At 41.4% G+C, this 14700-nt stretch overlaps 1 protein-coding gene across 2 annotated transcripts in view; it reads right to left on the bottom strand.

Annotated features, from left to right (window-relative positions):
- The window catches only part of ERBB4 (erb-b2 receptor tyrosine kinase 4), a 579112-nt gene that overhangs the window by 180384 nt on the left and 384028 nt on the right, over positions 1 to 14700 (bottom strand). For both annotated transcript variants that reach the window (XM_074548046.1, XM_074548047.1), the window contains exon 4: positions 12020 to 12154. In XM_074548046.1, coding sequence (XP_074404147.1) covers positions 12020 to 12154 — 135 coding nt within the window. The remainder of the gene's footprint in view (positions 1 to 12019; positions 12155 to 14700) is intronic.

Here is a 14700-nt window from a genome sequence, read left to right as displayed (position 1 = left end):
AGAATTTCAACAGAGAAAGTAGAAAAGATGCCAACTAAGACCAGCCTGGGGCAGTTTCCACTGGGAGTTGAGAGCCAGGACGTACAGATTTGGATGCAAGGGAGGAAACTGAACCCTGCTCCTCCACACCCTGAAGAAACCCTGAGCTGATAATAAAAGAAAGAGAAAAAAGGGGAGAAAGTCTGTCTTAAGGAGGAAATTTGTGTGTGAGCAGAAGACAGGTTTGTGAGAGGAAGGTACTGCAGATTCCAGCACACAGAAAGCCAACATCTTCTTTATATGCCTTTGTATTCAGCTCAGCATTTCCCCCTGCATAGGGCTGTTGGAAGTGCCTACATTTCCTGTCTTGGCAGCAGTGACGGCAATGCCCAGCACTGACACCTGCATCCCTCCCTACCTGAGCTCACTGCCCACTGCCTCTCACACCTGGCACTCCTCTGGGGTGACAGCACAGGAAATCCAAACCCACGAACAAACCAACAGCAGGGGAGCACACGGGCACCTGTGGCATGTCTGGAATAAATCTGGAGCCAGGTCTCTGTCCATAGGAGCTGCAGCACTTATTGTTTGATGCACAGATCAGCTGAGAATGGAAGGATGCAGATATAAGTTGCTTTTTTGGGGGGAGAGGATGAGCAGCACTGGGAGGAAAAATTCCTGCACCATTAGATGAGATTTTTCAGAGGAGGCTCTCAACAAACTCAAACACAGAGCTCAGAGTGTTCTTGTGTGGGTTTAACAGCAGCTCCTCAAACAGGTCAAGTCAGTCAATACCACATCAGTCAAAATATTGTCCTGTTATAATATTTTTGTAATGCAGTCAAAGCAGTAATAGAGTTCCAACAGAGGGACATAAAGTTTTCATTTTTTAAAGAAAGTAATAACCTCAAAGAAAGGAAATCAAAACTTGAAATTGAATTGGCTTTCAAAAATAATTTTATTCTTTCTAGATCCCATGCAGTATTCCTAGAATCTGGCAGGGTGTATTTAGAACTGGTAATGTATTAATCAACCTCTGACTCAATTATATGGAAATACTAGAAAGGAATTCCTCATTCCCATGAAATCTGGAGTCCAGTTTTAGGTCAGTTTATAAAGTTTGGATGAGCCTCTAAATGTCCTTATCCAAAATGTATTTCTGGATATTTGAAACAAAACTGATTATTTCAAAGCAATACCTGGAGCACAGAAGCCCTTTCTCTGTTGGAAAATGATGGCTGGACATACATTCTGATATTTAGATTCAATGTTTGCTATACACAAAAATGTAATGAAAATAATCATACAAATTTCAAAGTGCAATTTCCTGGACAATTTTCAGTTATCAGAGATCTGCTAAGAGGTGATGCTTTGGACATGATGGGACTGTTACAAGAAGGAAGACCCTGAAGCTGCCCTGGGTTGGAGCAGACCTGTGGCCAGAGCCCTTTAGCCAGGCTGTCCACAGGACAGTTCTGAGTTTTTGCCAGAACAGACAGAACAAACAAAACCCTAAAAACCACAGATGTAAGAGCAACAAAGACTTGGGGTGGTTTTGAGTTTGATGAAGGCAGCAGAACAGTGTGTTGGGAGAAGCCACCTGGTGTCAACACTGCACCCACCAAGCCCATCTGAGGACATGCAGGGTGGGAGGCACATAGCAGCTCCCAGATCCTGCAGACACTCTTTCAGCTGCTGATTTTATACTCTTTCTTCCCTTCCCCTTTCCCTTAGCAGCTCTTTGAAGGCAGGTTGTGAGAGCAGCTGAAGCTTGCTGTGAGAGACCAATCCCACCCACCCACTCACTACAAATCTGGCAATCACCATGCAATTAGGCTATTTTAAATATTCTGAGTATTTGGGGGTTGTTTCCCACTTTCAAGAAACACCAGTGCTTGTGATAAACAAGCTGCCTGTAATGGAATGCTTTCATTCAGCCTGAAAGTCTCTCCCTTGTGCAATACCCTGCTTAAACACCAATCTGCTCATAAACAGGTGCTGTGCTGCAATACATTATGCACACACAGGTTGCCATTAACTGATCTACACACCACCACGTGGAGCCCTACTTCAGTTCTGCACCTACAGAACCACTGCAATATTTTATATATCAGCATTGTGACCTCTGCCACGGGGTGAGTGACTTTCACCCTGAAACTGCTAAAAGGAGGGAGGATACTCAGTGAAACTGCTCAGCACTTTGGCAGGGATTCGGTTGGTTCTGCAGCTGAGTATTTTTTGTTTACATTTTCGCAAAATATATTTCTCAGTGCCAAGGGATGCCCATGAGATTCTTCAGAATATGTTAATTCTGGTTTTCTCTGTGCCCACGATTTCTGGAACTCCCCATGTCTGTAGCAATTACTTTGCTGGGGTCTGGCAGCATAAGGAGTTCTGTCCCTCACAGCATTATTTTTTCTTATTTGTGTTCATTACTTACTTTTTATTCAGTAACTCAGCTGTGAGAGGCGTTGTATTTCCATTAGATGCCACGTCCGCTTGCCTTTCAAATCTCTTTCAAGGGCAGTCACCAACTGACAAATCCCTTCCGAAAATGCTGGCTGAAGGTATTTACTAGAAAGCTAAACTGATTCCCTTTATTTAAAACACACTGCTCTGGGTTGAGGAAAAAAATTACAAGCAACTTCAAGCAGTTCAGCTTGCCACTCTAATGCAAATCAAGTTCATTGTACCACTAGATTTCATGTATTCCTCCATCTTCAGGTACATCTGCTTGGCAGAAACTATTCTTTAAAATCAAATTTTTCTGTTACTGTATTAGCCTTTCAATTCCAGGTAAAGAAATAAATTATGTCTGGACTAGAGATTCCTTAATGGAAGGCAAAGCAGCCTCCATGTAGCCTGAACAAAAGGCAGATGTGGGACTTTCTGTCTATCTGATACAAATTTTCTTTCCAACTGAGATGTCCATGAAACCATGGACTTCTGCTGCAGAAGTGTGGTGCTTTAAGCCTGTGAAGCCACAGGGAAGGAGCTTTCACAAAATGTTTGTGGCTTTTTATGGAAAAGAACAGCTTCTCCTCCTGGCTTTGCTTTGCCATGGTGATGCTGGTGGCAGGGAACATGTTCTGTACCCAGACCACCTGTCTGCTGAGGCCCTGCTTGCTGGTCTCCAAACATACATTTAAAATGTTAATTGAACTCCAAGTAATAACCTCAATGAAAGGCTATAATTTAACAAACTCTGCAATAACAAATGTCTTCAGGGTGTACTTTCTGCAATGCCATTTTCTCCGTAGGTAGCTTCCAATTTAGATGTGCACCAAAAATGATACACTAGCTATTCTGAAAGGTGGCTTTAAGCATGAATTAGTCACTTCCCTCTTTTCTTTTCACCAGCATACATAAATATATTGCTGTTACTCTGGCCTTGTGCAGAGCAAAATGCTCATGCTTGGAAAAAACACAAAATACCTTGCAGGGATAACTGGACAAAATGTGGTTATCTCATCTGTGTCCTGGTACTGAGGGCTGGGGGGTTGGTTTACAAATACTCAGGATTTACATGTAATTGGCTCCTGTTACAGAAGCATCCACTGGTCTGAAGGAAAGATTTTATTCTACTTTTAATTTCACTGCATTCACCTCCTTACTGACCAATGGCTTTTTTAGACCTGAGGGAAAGGATGGAGTCCTTTCCTGCTCTGATCCAAGATTCCATATTTCACCACTGTGGCTGTGGCTTCTCAAGGGCAGCAGGACTTGTCCTGAGCAGAAATCTGTTTTGGGTGGCCCAGCTGAAAACACTGGGCTGGACAGGAACAGCATTTTTATCCAGTTCAGGCACAGCACACCTGAGAACTGGTGCAAGGTCAGGAGATGGCAATGATCTAACAAACCCCCTGTTCTTTATAGCTATATACATAATTACTTCAGAGTTAAACACTCAATGGCCTATGAGTATACATTTCCACATGAGTGTAAAAATTATCCTTTTCTAATATTGCAACTACTGGTACAAAAGCTGAGTTACTGTGCTCTGTGAAGAATTACAAGGTCACTATTGAACATTAAATCAAGGGGCTGCCCACCTGTCAGGCCTCATTCTGTGGCTGCAATAAACACCTGCACACAAATTCACCCACATCCCTTGCTGGCAACTCCAGAGACTCTTAATATCCAAGGGAGAATATAAAGCTTATCACTTATACAAAATTCCATGCAAATATCACCTCATGCTGCTTGTGAAACACAGTACAAGAATATAATGCATATATTGAAAACATTGTACACATATCCACATGGCTGATTTTCTCCTATAACAATTTAAAAAAAGAAAAATAAGGAGCTTCTGGCCTTAAATTAGTTTGACATAGACATATCTGCTAAACTCAGTTTCTACCAGACTGTTCTAATTTCTGTAATGTTTGAAAGAAGTGCATTTTAGAAATCTATTACTCCTTTTGCTAGCATGTGATAAACAGGCAATAGAACATGGCCCAACAAATGCTCAATTATCAGGGCTGGGGGGCAAGTTAACCTGAAAAAGCAACTCATAGTGTGACAGAAGAAATTAAGAAAGGGGAAAAAAAAGGCAAAAAATTGCAGAGCCAGCACTGTTTCCCATCAACCAAACAGAGGGATAAGTATGCCAAACTGAGCTGTAATGCTTCCAAAGACACCTGCTCCCAGGTAAGGTCACTGACAGCTTGGATTGCCAGGAGCACTGAAGGCTGACTTCATAAGCAGCTACACAGCTGGGAAGTCCATTTTTTGTTCCTTTAATTAAAATGCAAAGCACTGGCTTAATGGTAAACATTTAATTAGATTTGTCTCTATGTTTCAATATTAATAAAACACATGAAAAATGCATTAAGACCCAGCTAATTGGGGACTCTCCAAAAGTAGCTGTAAGTGAGCAATTATAATACAATTGGGGTCTTGCTCCCAAGGGATCCCCAGGACTGCCACTTCTTAATATTGCAGACAAAGGTTTGGAAATTATTAAAATATGCCAGGCAATAAAGTGTACAGATGACAAAAAGAGTGAAATCCCAGCAAATTACAGCGAGGAGCAGCCAGTATCAGAGAGTGAGCCAGGCTGGCAGCTAGGCTGGAGTCACTCACACCAAATGACTTTTATAGAGCCAAACATAGGATTGCATATTTCAGAACAGAACACATAGGCTGCATTTGCTGGGGGGAAAAGAAGGAATCTCTAAAGCACACAGATATCAGAATTGCCTGAACACCAAATTCTTCACGTGAAGCTGAAACACAAAGGGTTTAATTTTTATTTCTATTGGTAATATGAGGAATAAAATGCCACACATGCTTTGGCTTCAGCCTTCTAAAAGCAAAGTGAAAAATACACAGTTTACATTGATAAGCAATGGAAATTCCTCTGGGGCTGGAAATTCCTCATTGAGAGATGGGAGAGCCTCTATCTGTCCAGCTTTTGTAAGAATATCAGGAGGTGAGCTGATGACACAGTACAGAGAGAGAAAAAGCTGGCTAGGAGAGCTCTTTGAGCCAGCCACAGAAAGTGCAACATAAAAATTGTGCTCAGATTAGAGATAAAAGCAGCTGCTATTATTCCTTTTAATACTGGCAAATAAACAGTTTCTGGAGGGATGGCTGCACTTCAGCAAAGCTCCAGGACAGTGCCAGGAGAGTGCACAGAGCACCAGAGGCCACAGGGACCCCAAAGCCAGGCTGGAAGATGAGCTGGGCTCAGGGAAGTCACTGAGCTCCACACCAGGCAAGCTGCTGATACTGCAGGCCTCTACATTCAGGAAACAGAGCTAAGGATGTTTCAAGGCTCCTTTTGCTCCTGAAAAATCTATGAATTAATAGGCAAAAAAGAGACAAGATTTGGAAAAGAGGAGTTTTCAAGCAGCATTTCCCTGGAACAGACCATGGGATTTATTGAGTCACAGGCACACCCCTGAAGACCAGGGCTTCCCTTTTTTCCTCACAGCTCAGAGCTGGGGTGTTCTCACACCACAGGCTGCAATTAGACACAAAGCAATGACAGAGGAGTACCACACTGTGAAGAGCAAGGAACTGAGGTTGTTCTGTCTGAAAAAGTACCTTGCCAAAAATTCCACCTTTATTCACAGCTGACAGGCACTCAGTTCAAAAGCCAGACTGACAAAGGGAATTTTTTCCAGAAATCTCACTACACTTCAGTCTGAGCAGAAACTTGGTTTCAAGAAAATACTTGAATCAAATTTCAAGAAAAGTCCAGCATATTTTTTAAATAACTCCTTGAAAAGCAACTTAAGTTTTTTTAAACTTGAAAATTTTGGAGTGATTTTTCATCTGTATTACCCAAACAGTCACCAGCTCTATCATGAACACTCATCCATAGTTTCAGTATTTTTAAGAGCATTACTGACTGATTTGAACACATGCTATTGGCTGTGAATGCAGCAATTCAAACTCTACAAGATATTTCCTTGAGCACATGAGCACATGAGATATACAATTTTCAGAGGAACTTTACTTGGAGCTTTTCTTTCACAGAAAAGCTCCAAGTAAAGTTCCTCTGAAAATTCTGATTTAATGCTATGGTCTTTGTCAAATGGTGTAAAAGAGCTCACCTGACAAAATGCGAGGCTTGTCCAGCTCCTGCTAACAACAAAACTGAGGAGAACACCAAAGACACAGATGAAAGCAGCCAGATTTTCACTGGACTCTCCCAAAAGCTGCTCAGAGAGCTCTACTAATCTGGAGATATTTTAGGCAAGAAGCCAAATTCTTTTTCCCTGCTTTATTTATTTTCCCTGCTGGGAGCTGCACCCTGGGTTTCTACCTCTGAAGAGCAGAGCTGCAGTTCTTCAGTTAAGGGACTAAATCCAAAAAGGGGATGTCTAACAGGGGAATATACTCTTGCAAAGCGAGGCTTCAGCATGCTTGGCCAATGCTTGAATTCATGGCTGATTTGTGGAAGGAGAGAAAATAGGTTTTCAGTGTTGTTGCAGAAACAATTTCAATAATGCAAACCTAAAGGGAAAACGTTGTTCCTTGGAGAGTAAAATGCTTTGGAGATTCCCACTGTGAGTGCTCAGCCTAAAGCCCCAGGCTGGCAGCACAGAATTCAGGTAAACAGAAGAGAACGCTGCTTTCAAGTCACAACTAATTCCAAAATTACGAAATAGCAGAAGTTACAACTAATTCTGCTACGAGATAGCAGAATGGGAAGGTACAGGAATGTGCCCCCTGTTGACAGAGTGACAAAACTATCCTTTGTCCCCTCAAAAAGGAAAGAAGCCCAAAAGTTTCTCTGGTCCATTAGATGAAAAAGGCACCTCATAGGCCTGAAGAACTTCACCTCAAACTTAAGGATAGCCAATGGGACAGAAGCCAAAAAATCTCACCTGGGCAATTTACTAGAAAAAGAAGAGAACAAAGAAACTAATGGCTTTTGTGAGGTGTTTTACCAGGAGCAAGAACCTCTTGCACCTTGCTCAGTTTTCCTCTGTTTGTTATTTTGCCTTTTATTAAACCTTTTTGTTCCAAACACTGCAACAGAAGCCATCCTGCTGATTTTATGCCTCCAAAGGCAGCTGAGCTATCTTGGGTGAGTAACAGACCTCCAAGAGCTTATGAGACCTAGTTTGAGGAAGCTACTATTACTGGAAGGTGTAAATATTTCAGTGTGTGTGTGAGTCAAAATGCCAAGCACAGAGGCTGTGTCCAGGGAGAGCTGAAGCCCGTGCGGTCCCCGGTGCAGGGTTTGTTTATCTGAGCCCTGAGCCAGCAGCCACCGAACAGTGACACTGTGTCACTCAGAGGCCTCCAACAGGAGCTCTATGAGCTCTCCTGCATGCATTTGATCAGAACTTGAAGAAAAAAGGAGAAGCAGCACTCAGGATTCACATGTCTGCAGGATTTCTGTCAGTGTTTAAGACACCGTGGCCTTTTCAACTGGCTCCTTGGCACTGATGTGACAATGAAAGCCCACGAAAAAGGGAATCAGAGGAGCTTTATTCCCTGTTCACGGGCCATATTCCCTTCTGTCTGGCACTGATGTGAATGAAGGAGATTGCCAGTGTGATAGATGAGTAATGCAATGATTGACTCTCGCACTTAATGGACAAATATCATGTATATAGGTTAAGAAAAGTTTTATAGGTTTATAGTTATGTTGTACCCCCCTCATGTGGTTATCAAGGGACAGCTGGGGTTGGGACATCTGGGAGGGCTGGCTTGTCACTATGGCAACATCTGACCTCTAATCAGGATTTGAGGAAGAAATCTCCACCACTGGAGAGCAAAGAAGGGGTTGATGGACAGAACTTTGGGAGGGGTTAAAGGGTTAAAAAGGAAAAACCTCCACTGTGAGGGGCTGAGCACATGGCAGGGAAAATCTTTTGCTCCCAGCGCCGTAACCTTTTTTCTTCATTAAATCTTCTGTTGTATTTTTGATAAGGTTTATTAAACCTTCCTAAACTATGAAAAGTGAGTAGATATTTCTCTCACCAGAATTGGCAGAGCCAAGGTATGAAACAACCACAGAGGCAGGGGACTGATTTTGCTTCAGAGCCTCTCTATTTCACTCCACCCTTTTGCCTTCCTCTGCTGATTGCGCTGGAGCAGCAAGAGAGGGTTCAAGTGAAATTATCCCTGAAATCAGAGCATGATCAGCTTTCCCAGCTGGCTGGGGAAGGGAACAGCGTGGGCACCTGCAGTGGCAGCTCCCTGCAGGGCTGTGCCTGAGATCCCCCGCACACAGCTGTGCCTGGTGTGACACTGCATTCACATCAGCCTGCTGCAGCCACTCTGGCCCTGGGGATCAAGCATGGGAGTCTTCTCTGGGCTGGGCACTGCTCTTTTGGAAAAATAGGTATCTCTGGGCAGGTTTATGTCATTTACTGGTGGTTGGAAACAACACCAGTGATGCCAGAGTGCCAAACTGTGTTTGGATGAGGTACCAGATTCTGACACCCATGGCAGGTCACAGCCTCTGTCCCTGCATGTGTTCACTGCCAGGTGTGGGAGAGGTTTTACAGCAACCTCTGTGAGCCAGGGAGAAGTCTGATAAGAGGATCCATGTTTACCCCTGAAAGAATTTTCTACCAAGGTTGTTGACATAGAAACCAAGAGTGAAAGAAGGATAAATAAGAGAAACCTGCAAGTGCCTATTCCAATGAGCACTTTGTCTCTGGTGACCAATGAGTAAAGTGTAAACTTAGGAGTTCTGTAAGAATGTATAAAAAGCATGCATGCTATAATAAAACCAGGTTTGAAACCTTCTGAAAACGGAGTGTGTTTCTTTGTATTGTCTCTGTCTCAACTATGGCAGCCAGGAACCACTGCCCTCACAATTCCTGGGGCAAAAGGTGCCCTCCAGTCCTGCCAGTCATGGCTAAATGTGGTACATGATGCTGCTATCCAGGTCTTACAGGATGTCACAGATTTCCCTAAATTACTGCTAGGATGGACTTTGCTGAGCTTCACACAGCAGGTTTGGTTGGTTCACATTCCCTCCTACAAAGGTTTGTAGATAAACAGTAAAATCCAGTAGATCTTTCCAAAATATTTTGACATTGGGATATTCTCAGTAATGCCAAAGAACACATACTTCTGTGTTCCAGTGGATTTAGGCAAGATTTCCATTGGAAATTAGGAGACACCTGAGACAAACAGTAAATACATACACATGCTGGATTCAGAAAAGCCTGAGTCACAGTCTGTGCAGAAAAGAACTTTGTAGTGTACTGAGCATCATCTGCAGCAGTGGAGAAAAGCAAGGCTGAGCACAGCAAGCACTCACCCTCCTTTAGCAGGTAGTGAAATGTGACAAGTGAGCCAAAACTGAGAAGCATATACCTTATTTAATGACATTCTACACCAATTTTCAGGGTTAAAATTCAAGGTTTGTTTCTCCAAGTCCTACGTGTGTGCACAGCACATGCATGCACCCACACACAGACAGGTATTTAATTACAGGTAATTTTAAATGGTGATTTCTGTACCTGAGTTCCTTGCTACCCAAAGCCTTAGGACCTTTTTAAGCATTTGATGACTTTTTGTATAATGGGGTTTATATTTTCACCTGTGTAAGCTGTGAAGACAAATAGTTCGGATTAGCTAATTTAATCAAATTTCACAGGACTCATGAATTGTACTGAGAGGGGATCCAGTTTCTCAGAGGATACTCATGTTTGATAAATTAAATACAGTCCAGTTGTGCACTGCTTCATCCCAAACAAGGAAAAATAGAGTAATATTTGGGTGGCTATCTTAATGAAGCTGACTTGGTACGTAGCTCTCAATCATCATTGAAATAATGCTGTTTATCTTACTTATCAAGTACAAATGGCAAAACACAAATTGTTCCTTCCCTATATTTCAAAGCAACTCAAAAGGAATAAAAAAAAGTTTGAAGAAAACTGGACTTTGCCACATACATTCATTCATCTAGCTGTGTGTGGGCACTAATATCTACCTTCTTTGCTTTCAGAGTGTGTTTCTAAAAGTAGAATGGATCTTGTTCCACTTCTTCTGGAATCACCTGTAAAACTCCTGTTACCTCAAAAAGATAGTATTGATGTTGGTTGCTCTTTTAAAAGAGCAGAAGCATTTGTCTTAAAGAACTGGGAAAAGTTAAAAGAAAACCCAATGAGAGAACAAAACAGAGTAAGAACCAAGGCTTTTTCTTGAAGCAATGATTCATAAAAGGGTACAGGCATTCCCTCACCTTCAAAGGTTTCATCAGCTGTGCCTAGAACTGATCAGCAGCAGTGATGAGGGTTTTTAAGATGCAAATAAGAGAGCTGGCTGCATTACAGCTATGTCAGAAAGCAGAAGGGATGAGGCTCAGCCCTGGAGCTGGGATGGGGAGGAGCAGTGCAGCTTGACAGGCTCCTAGAGGAAGCTTTATCACAACTACCTGTGCTCTGGTATTAAGGGGAGCACATGAGATATACAAAAGCAAGGCAGCCTTCTATAAAATCTATTACACCACAAAGCACCTGGTTAAAAACAAGTTGCTGCTTAGAAATTATGGGGACTCATCAAATGGTCCCTATCCAGAGTCTCAACATTTTATTTTTTGAGTTGCCACCATACAAAAGAAGAAATGAAATGTTTCTTGGCTGTAGTGAAATTTAGAGAGGCAATGTATCATTTATACACCCTCAAGGGACACCTTCAGATATGGAAAGCAATCCAAAGTGTCCCCAAATCTAGAATGCTCAGAACAATATGTCTGCTGTGGTGCCACCTTTGACATGTGATATAAACTTCTTCCCAGCCTGTCTCTGAATTTCAGTGTTGGTACATCCTGAGGGTACTGTTTAAAGTACTGCACTTTACTCCATTATGGAATATTTTGCTTAAACACTCTGTATCGCTGTCACCAACATTCACTACAATCCATTACTGCTGCAGGAATCATAAGAATGATTCACTGAAGGCAAATAATTCTTGGGAAGGGAAATAGAAAAACTCTAAGCACACAGATATTTCAAGTTTGCAATGGAAAGCATTAAAATAAAGAAAATGTAGTAAAAAGCAGAGAATGATTTATTATATTGTGAAGAACACCCCTTCCTCTGCAAATTCTCCTCTCTCTTCAGCAATATACACACAAGACAACAGAATAATTATTTCTTTGAGGTTCACTTCTCATCTAAAGTCAGAATATCCATGAGCTTTTACCATAATTACTCCAGCAGCTAATTATGATGCCACAGACAGACCATTGTGGCTCAAGGACCAGCCTGAGCAGCAGGAACAAATGCAAAGCAAACAAGAATGTCTGTGCTTCCACAGCACCACAGTGGCTTTAACAATAAAGGAGAAAAATAAAATGCAGAAAAGAGAAAGCAGCTGAGAGAAAATTTATAAAATTAATGATGCTGACAAATACCCTCTATGGACACTGTTTTTGAGAACAAACTAAGTGGTCCTCCAAGCAATAAACAAACTTAGAAAAATGCAGGGAGCAATGAAAGGAAAATGTACCAACATAATTCTCCATAACAGAGGATCAGGGAAAACTTGTGGCCATATATATCCAGTTTGATGCTGAGGGGATGACAAGGCTGAGAAGAAAAGCAGTACTTACATCCTGAGCTGCCGTTGGTTGGAACCAGAGTGAAGTTGGAGGCCCAGGGGTTCCTCACAATGTCTTGCCAATGAATGGTGTCTGCAAAGCAGAGGAATTTGTTCTGGCCAACGTACACCCCTCCATTCAGTATCTCTGTGCAGAAGAACAAGAGAACAACATACTTGTAAAACTTCAGACAGCTGATTCCATCTATTGCTAAATGTGTGTTGGAGAGAGGGCATGAAATTTAAATGCAAAAGAAAATTCTGACTGTAATCTTATTTAATAATCTGAAAACTGGAGGACAAGCATCTCACAGTATTTGTAAACAGGAATCCTTTATTCACATGCAGAAGAAACCTGATGAAGACTGACACACAGTTGTTTACTTTTTGTTCCAGTGTTATCATACATGGAACAGTTTTGTATTTTGTAGGTAAAATAACCTTCAGCACTTCAATGACTTGAAAACACAAGCAATCAATCACACTGTACTGCATTTCATTAATTTGCAGAAAGTTTAAAACTTACAATAATGAACCATGCTGTGATGAGCCCACAGGACATGAGAAGGGCCAGGCAGCACAAGGTCTGGAGAAAATGTTATATTAGAGCCTGGGCTGCTGTAATACCATCATCCAAAACACCCAAATACTCCAAGCAATGATTCAAATCTCACACACTATGGTCCAAAACTCCTATAGACATGCCTTGCTGGAAGCTTTGTGCTAGAGATGGTTTTTAAACAGGTAAAAGTTTGTGGTTTCTTCTTAGGTTGTGGACCTTTTGTGTGCTTTCAGATTTTCTTTTTATTCTCATATTGATAGCAGTTTGTTTAGAAACCTGCTCTGTTGCCCTGTCTCTGAAGACTTGATCCATCAAATCTCAACGGGAAAATGATCTTACAGTTGTTGGCTGCAGCACCAGGCTTTCCTCTGGATCAAAAACTTTTTTCTTTTTACCCCCTAAACCCTTGTTCAAATTCACAATTTCTCTACTTAACCTGTCTCTTTTATTTCCAAAGCAGCAGACAATGCCTGTGACTTTGATGAAAGTTAACAGGAAACGTGAGTCAGTGTCAGAGCTTCCAGCCTCAGCAGAGAAATGCTGAAGGTGAGTTACTAATGACACCTTGGAATGACATGAAGTGGTGCTGCAGAGCCAGGAGTGCTACACACAGACATGAAGGATAATTCCTGACTTTGGCAGTAGCAATTAAGGTGGTCTGAGAATCCTCATCTGCCAGGAAAGCCTTTAAGCGCTGGAGTGGGAATGAAAACCTTTACACACATCACTGCGTTTTATTTCTTTTTTAAAATTTCAGAGTTTACAGGTCACACAGCATGTAAATGAAGCAGCCCCCAATCAAGGAATGTATTAAATAAAGGATCATCTGTAAATACATCTTCCCACCATATTAATCAGTATTAATATTTCTTAGAAAGCTCTGGTTTAAAAGCTTGGCTTTTCATTGAAAAGGGGCTTATAAATGAGAACAATTATAATAATCTGCTCCAGAAAAACAGTCCAGATTAGAGATATAGCAATGATCTGTCTGTATAATATTCTTATGATCACAGGAAAAAAGCATACAGCATCTGTTAACAATTTTGCTCTGGGAAGAAAGGGGGGCTTAGAAGAACACCTGAAATCATGATCAGTGATGATTTCTCTGTGTTGTCTCAGCTATACTGGATTATCTAATCCATTATGACCCAGATTTTGATTAAAAATAACATTAAACAGTGAAAAACTGTACAATCTGCATTTATTGCTTCTTAAACACACACAATTGCTGGATTAAGCTTTTTTTTTATTTTGAGAGTAAGGGTAACTGAGACATGTTTTAAAAACTTTTATTCTATTTTCAGTCTCATGTGAAGGGTGAGATAATACAGATGTTATAATTCATGCTATCACAATCAGAAGCCAAGTATTTTCTAATTATATTATAAGCTTTGAAAATTCTCTGCAAGTCCATTTCGCACACACAATTCTACACAGTTCCTTTGTCACCTGGCACACTGAACTGGCAAAATTTCTGTGTTTCAGAGCATCCCCTCATGACAATGCCTATCCAAGTTTCTTTCCTGCTAGGAACTTTGACACATTCTTGTATAGCAGGATCTTAATCTAAAAGTAATTCTAATAGTTTTAATTTTTGGAGAAAAAAAATTTTTCAGCACAAAGATAACCAGGAATTGTATCATATGCTGTATTTCGGGGAAGCCAACACTTTCCACTGTGATTTACTAAAAGTAATCACAAAAATGCTCTGACTTGCCTCATCACTGAATAGCAAGTGCTATTTCTGCTGTTTTTCCCCAAAACTGGGATACACTACCTCCAATTTCCCTGCACTGCACCATTTTTGAGCAGTGACAGAATTAAAGTTTCCAGGTCATTGACGCGCTGAGGTGCAAACACACCTGAGTAATATCCTAGGTGTGTTCTTGTGGATATTAAGTGACACTGAGTTCAAAGTTCAGCACAACCTTTAGAGCACTTGTGTTTGACTCTTCCTGCTCTCTGGGCTCCAGATTCATTTCCACTCCACCTTCCCAATCCAACCTGCTATCCTCTTTACACCAAGTGTTCAGTGTGTGTTAATCAGCACAGATGCATTGGCTTCACTGACTTCAACTCAAAACGCATTTTGCACTTCTTTGCCCTCTCTTAGCAAGAACAATGCCTGGGAA

The sequence above is a fragment of the Zonotrichia albicollis genome, chromosome 10 (genome assembly GCF_047830755.1).
Source record: "Zonotrichia albicollis isolate bZonAlb1 chromosome 10, bZonAlb1.hap1, whole genome shotgun sequence".
In the NCBI taxonomy this organism is placed as follows: domain Eukaryota; kingdom Metazoa; phylum Chordata; class Aves; order Passeriformes; family Passerellidae; genus Zonotrichia; species Zonotrichia albicollis.
Note: the sequence above shows the minus strand (reverse complement) of the source record. Positions and strands in the feature narration are given on the sequence as shown.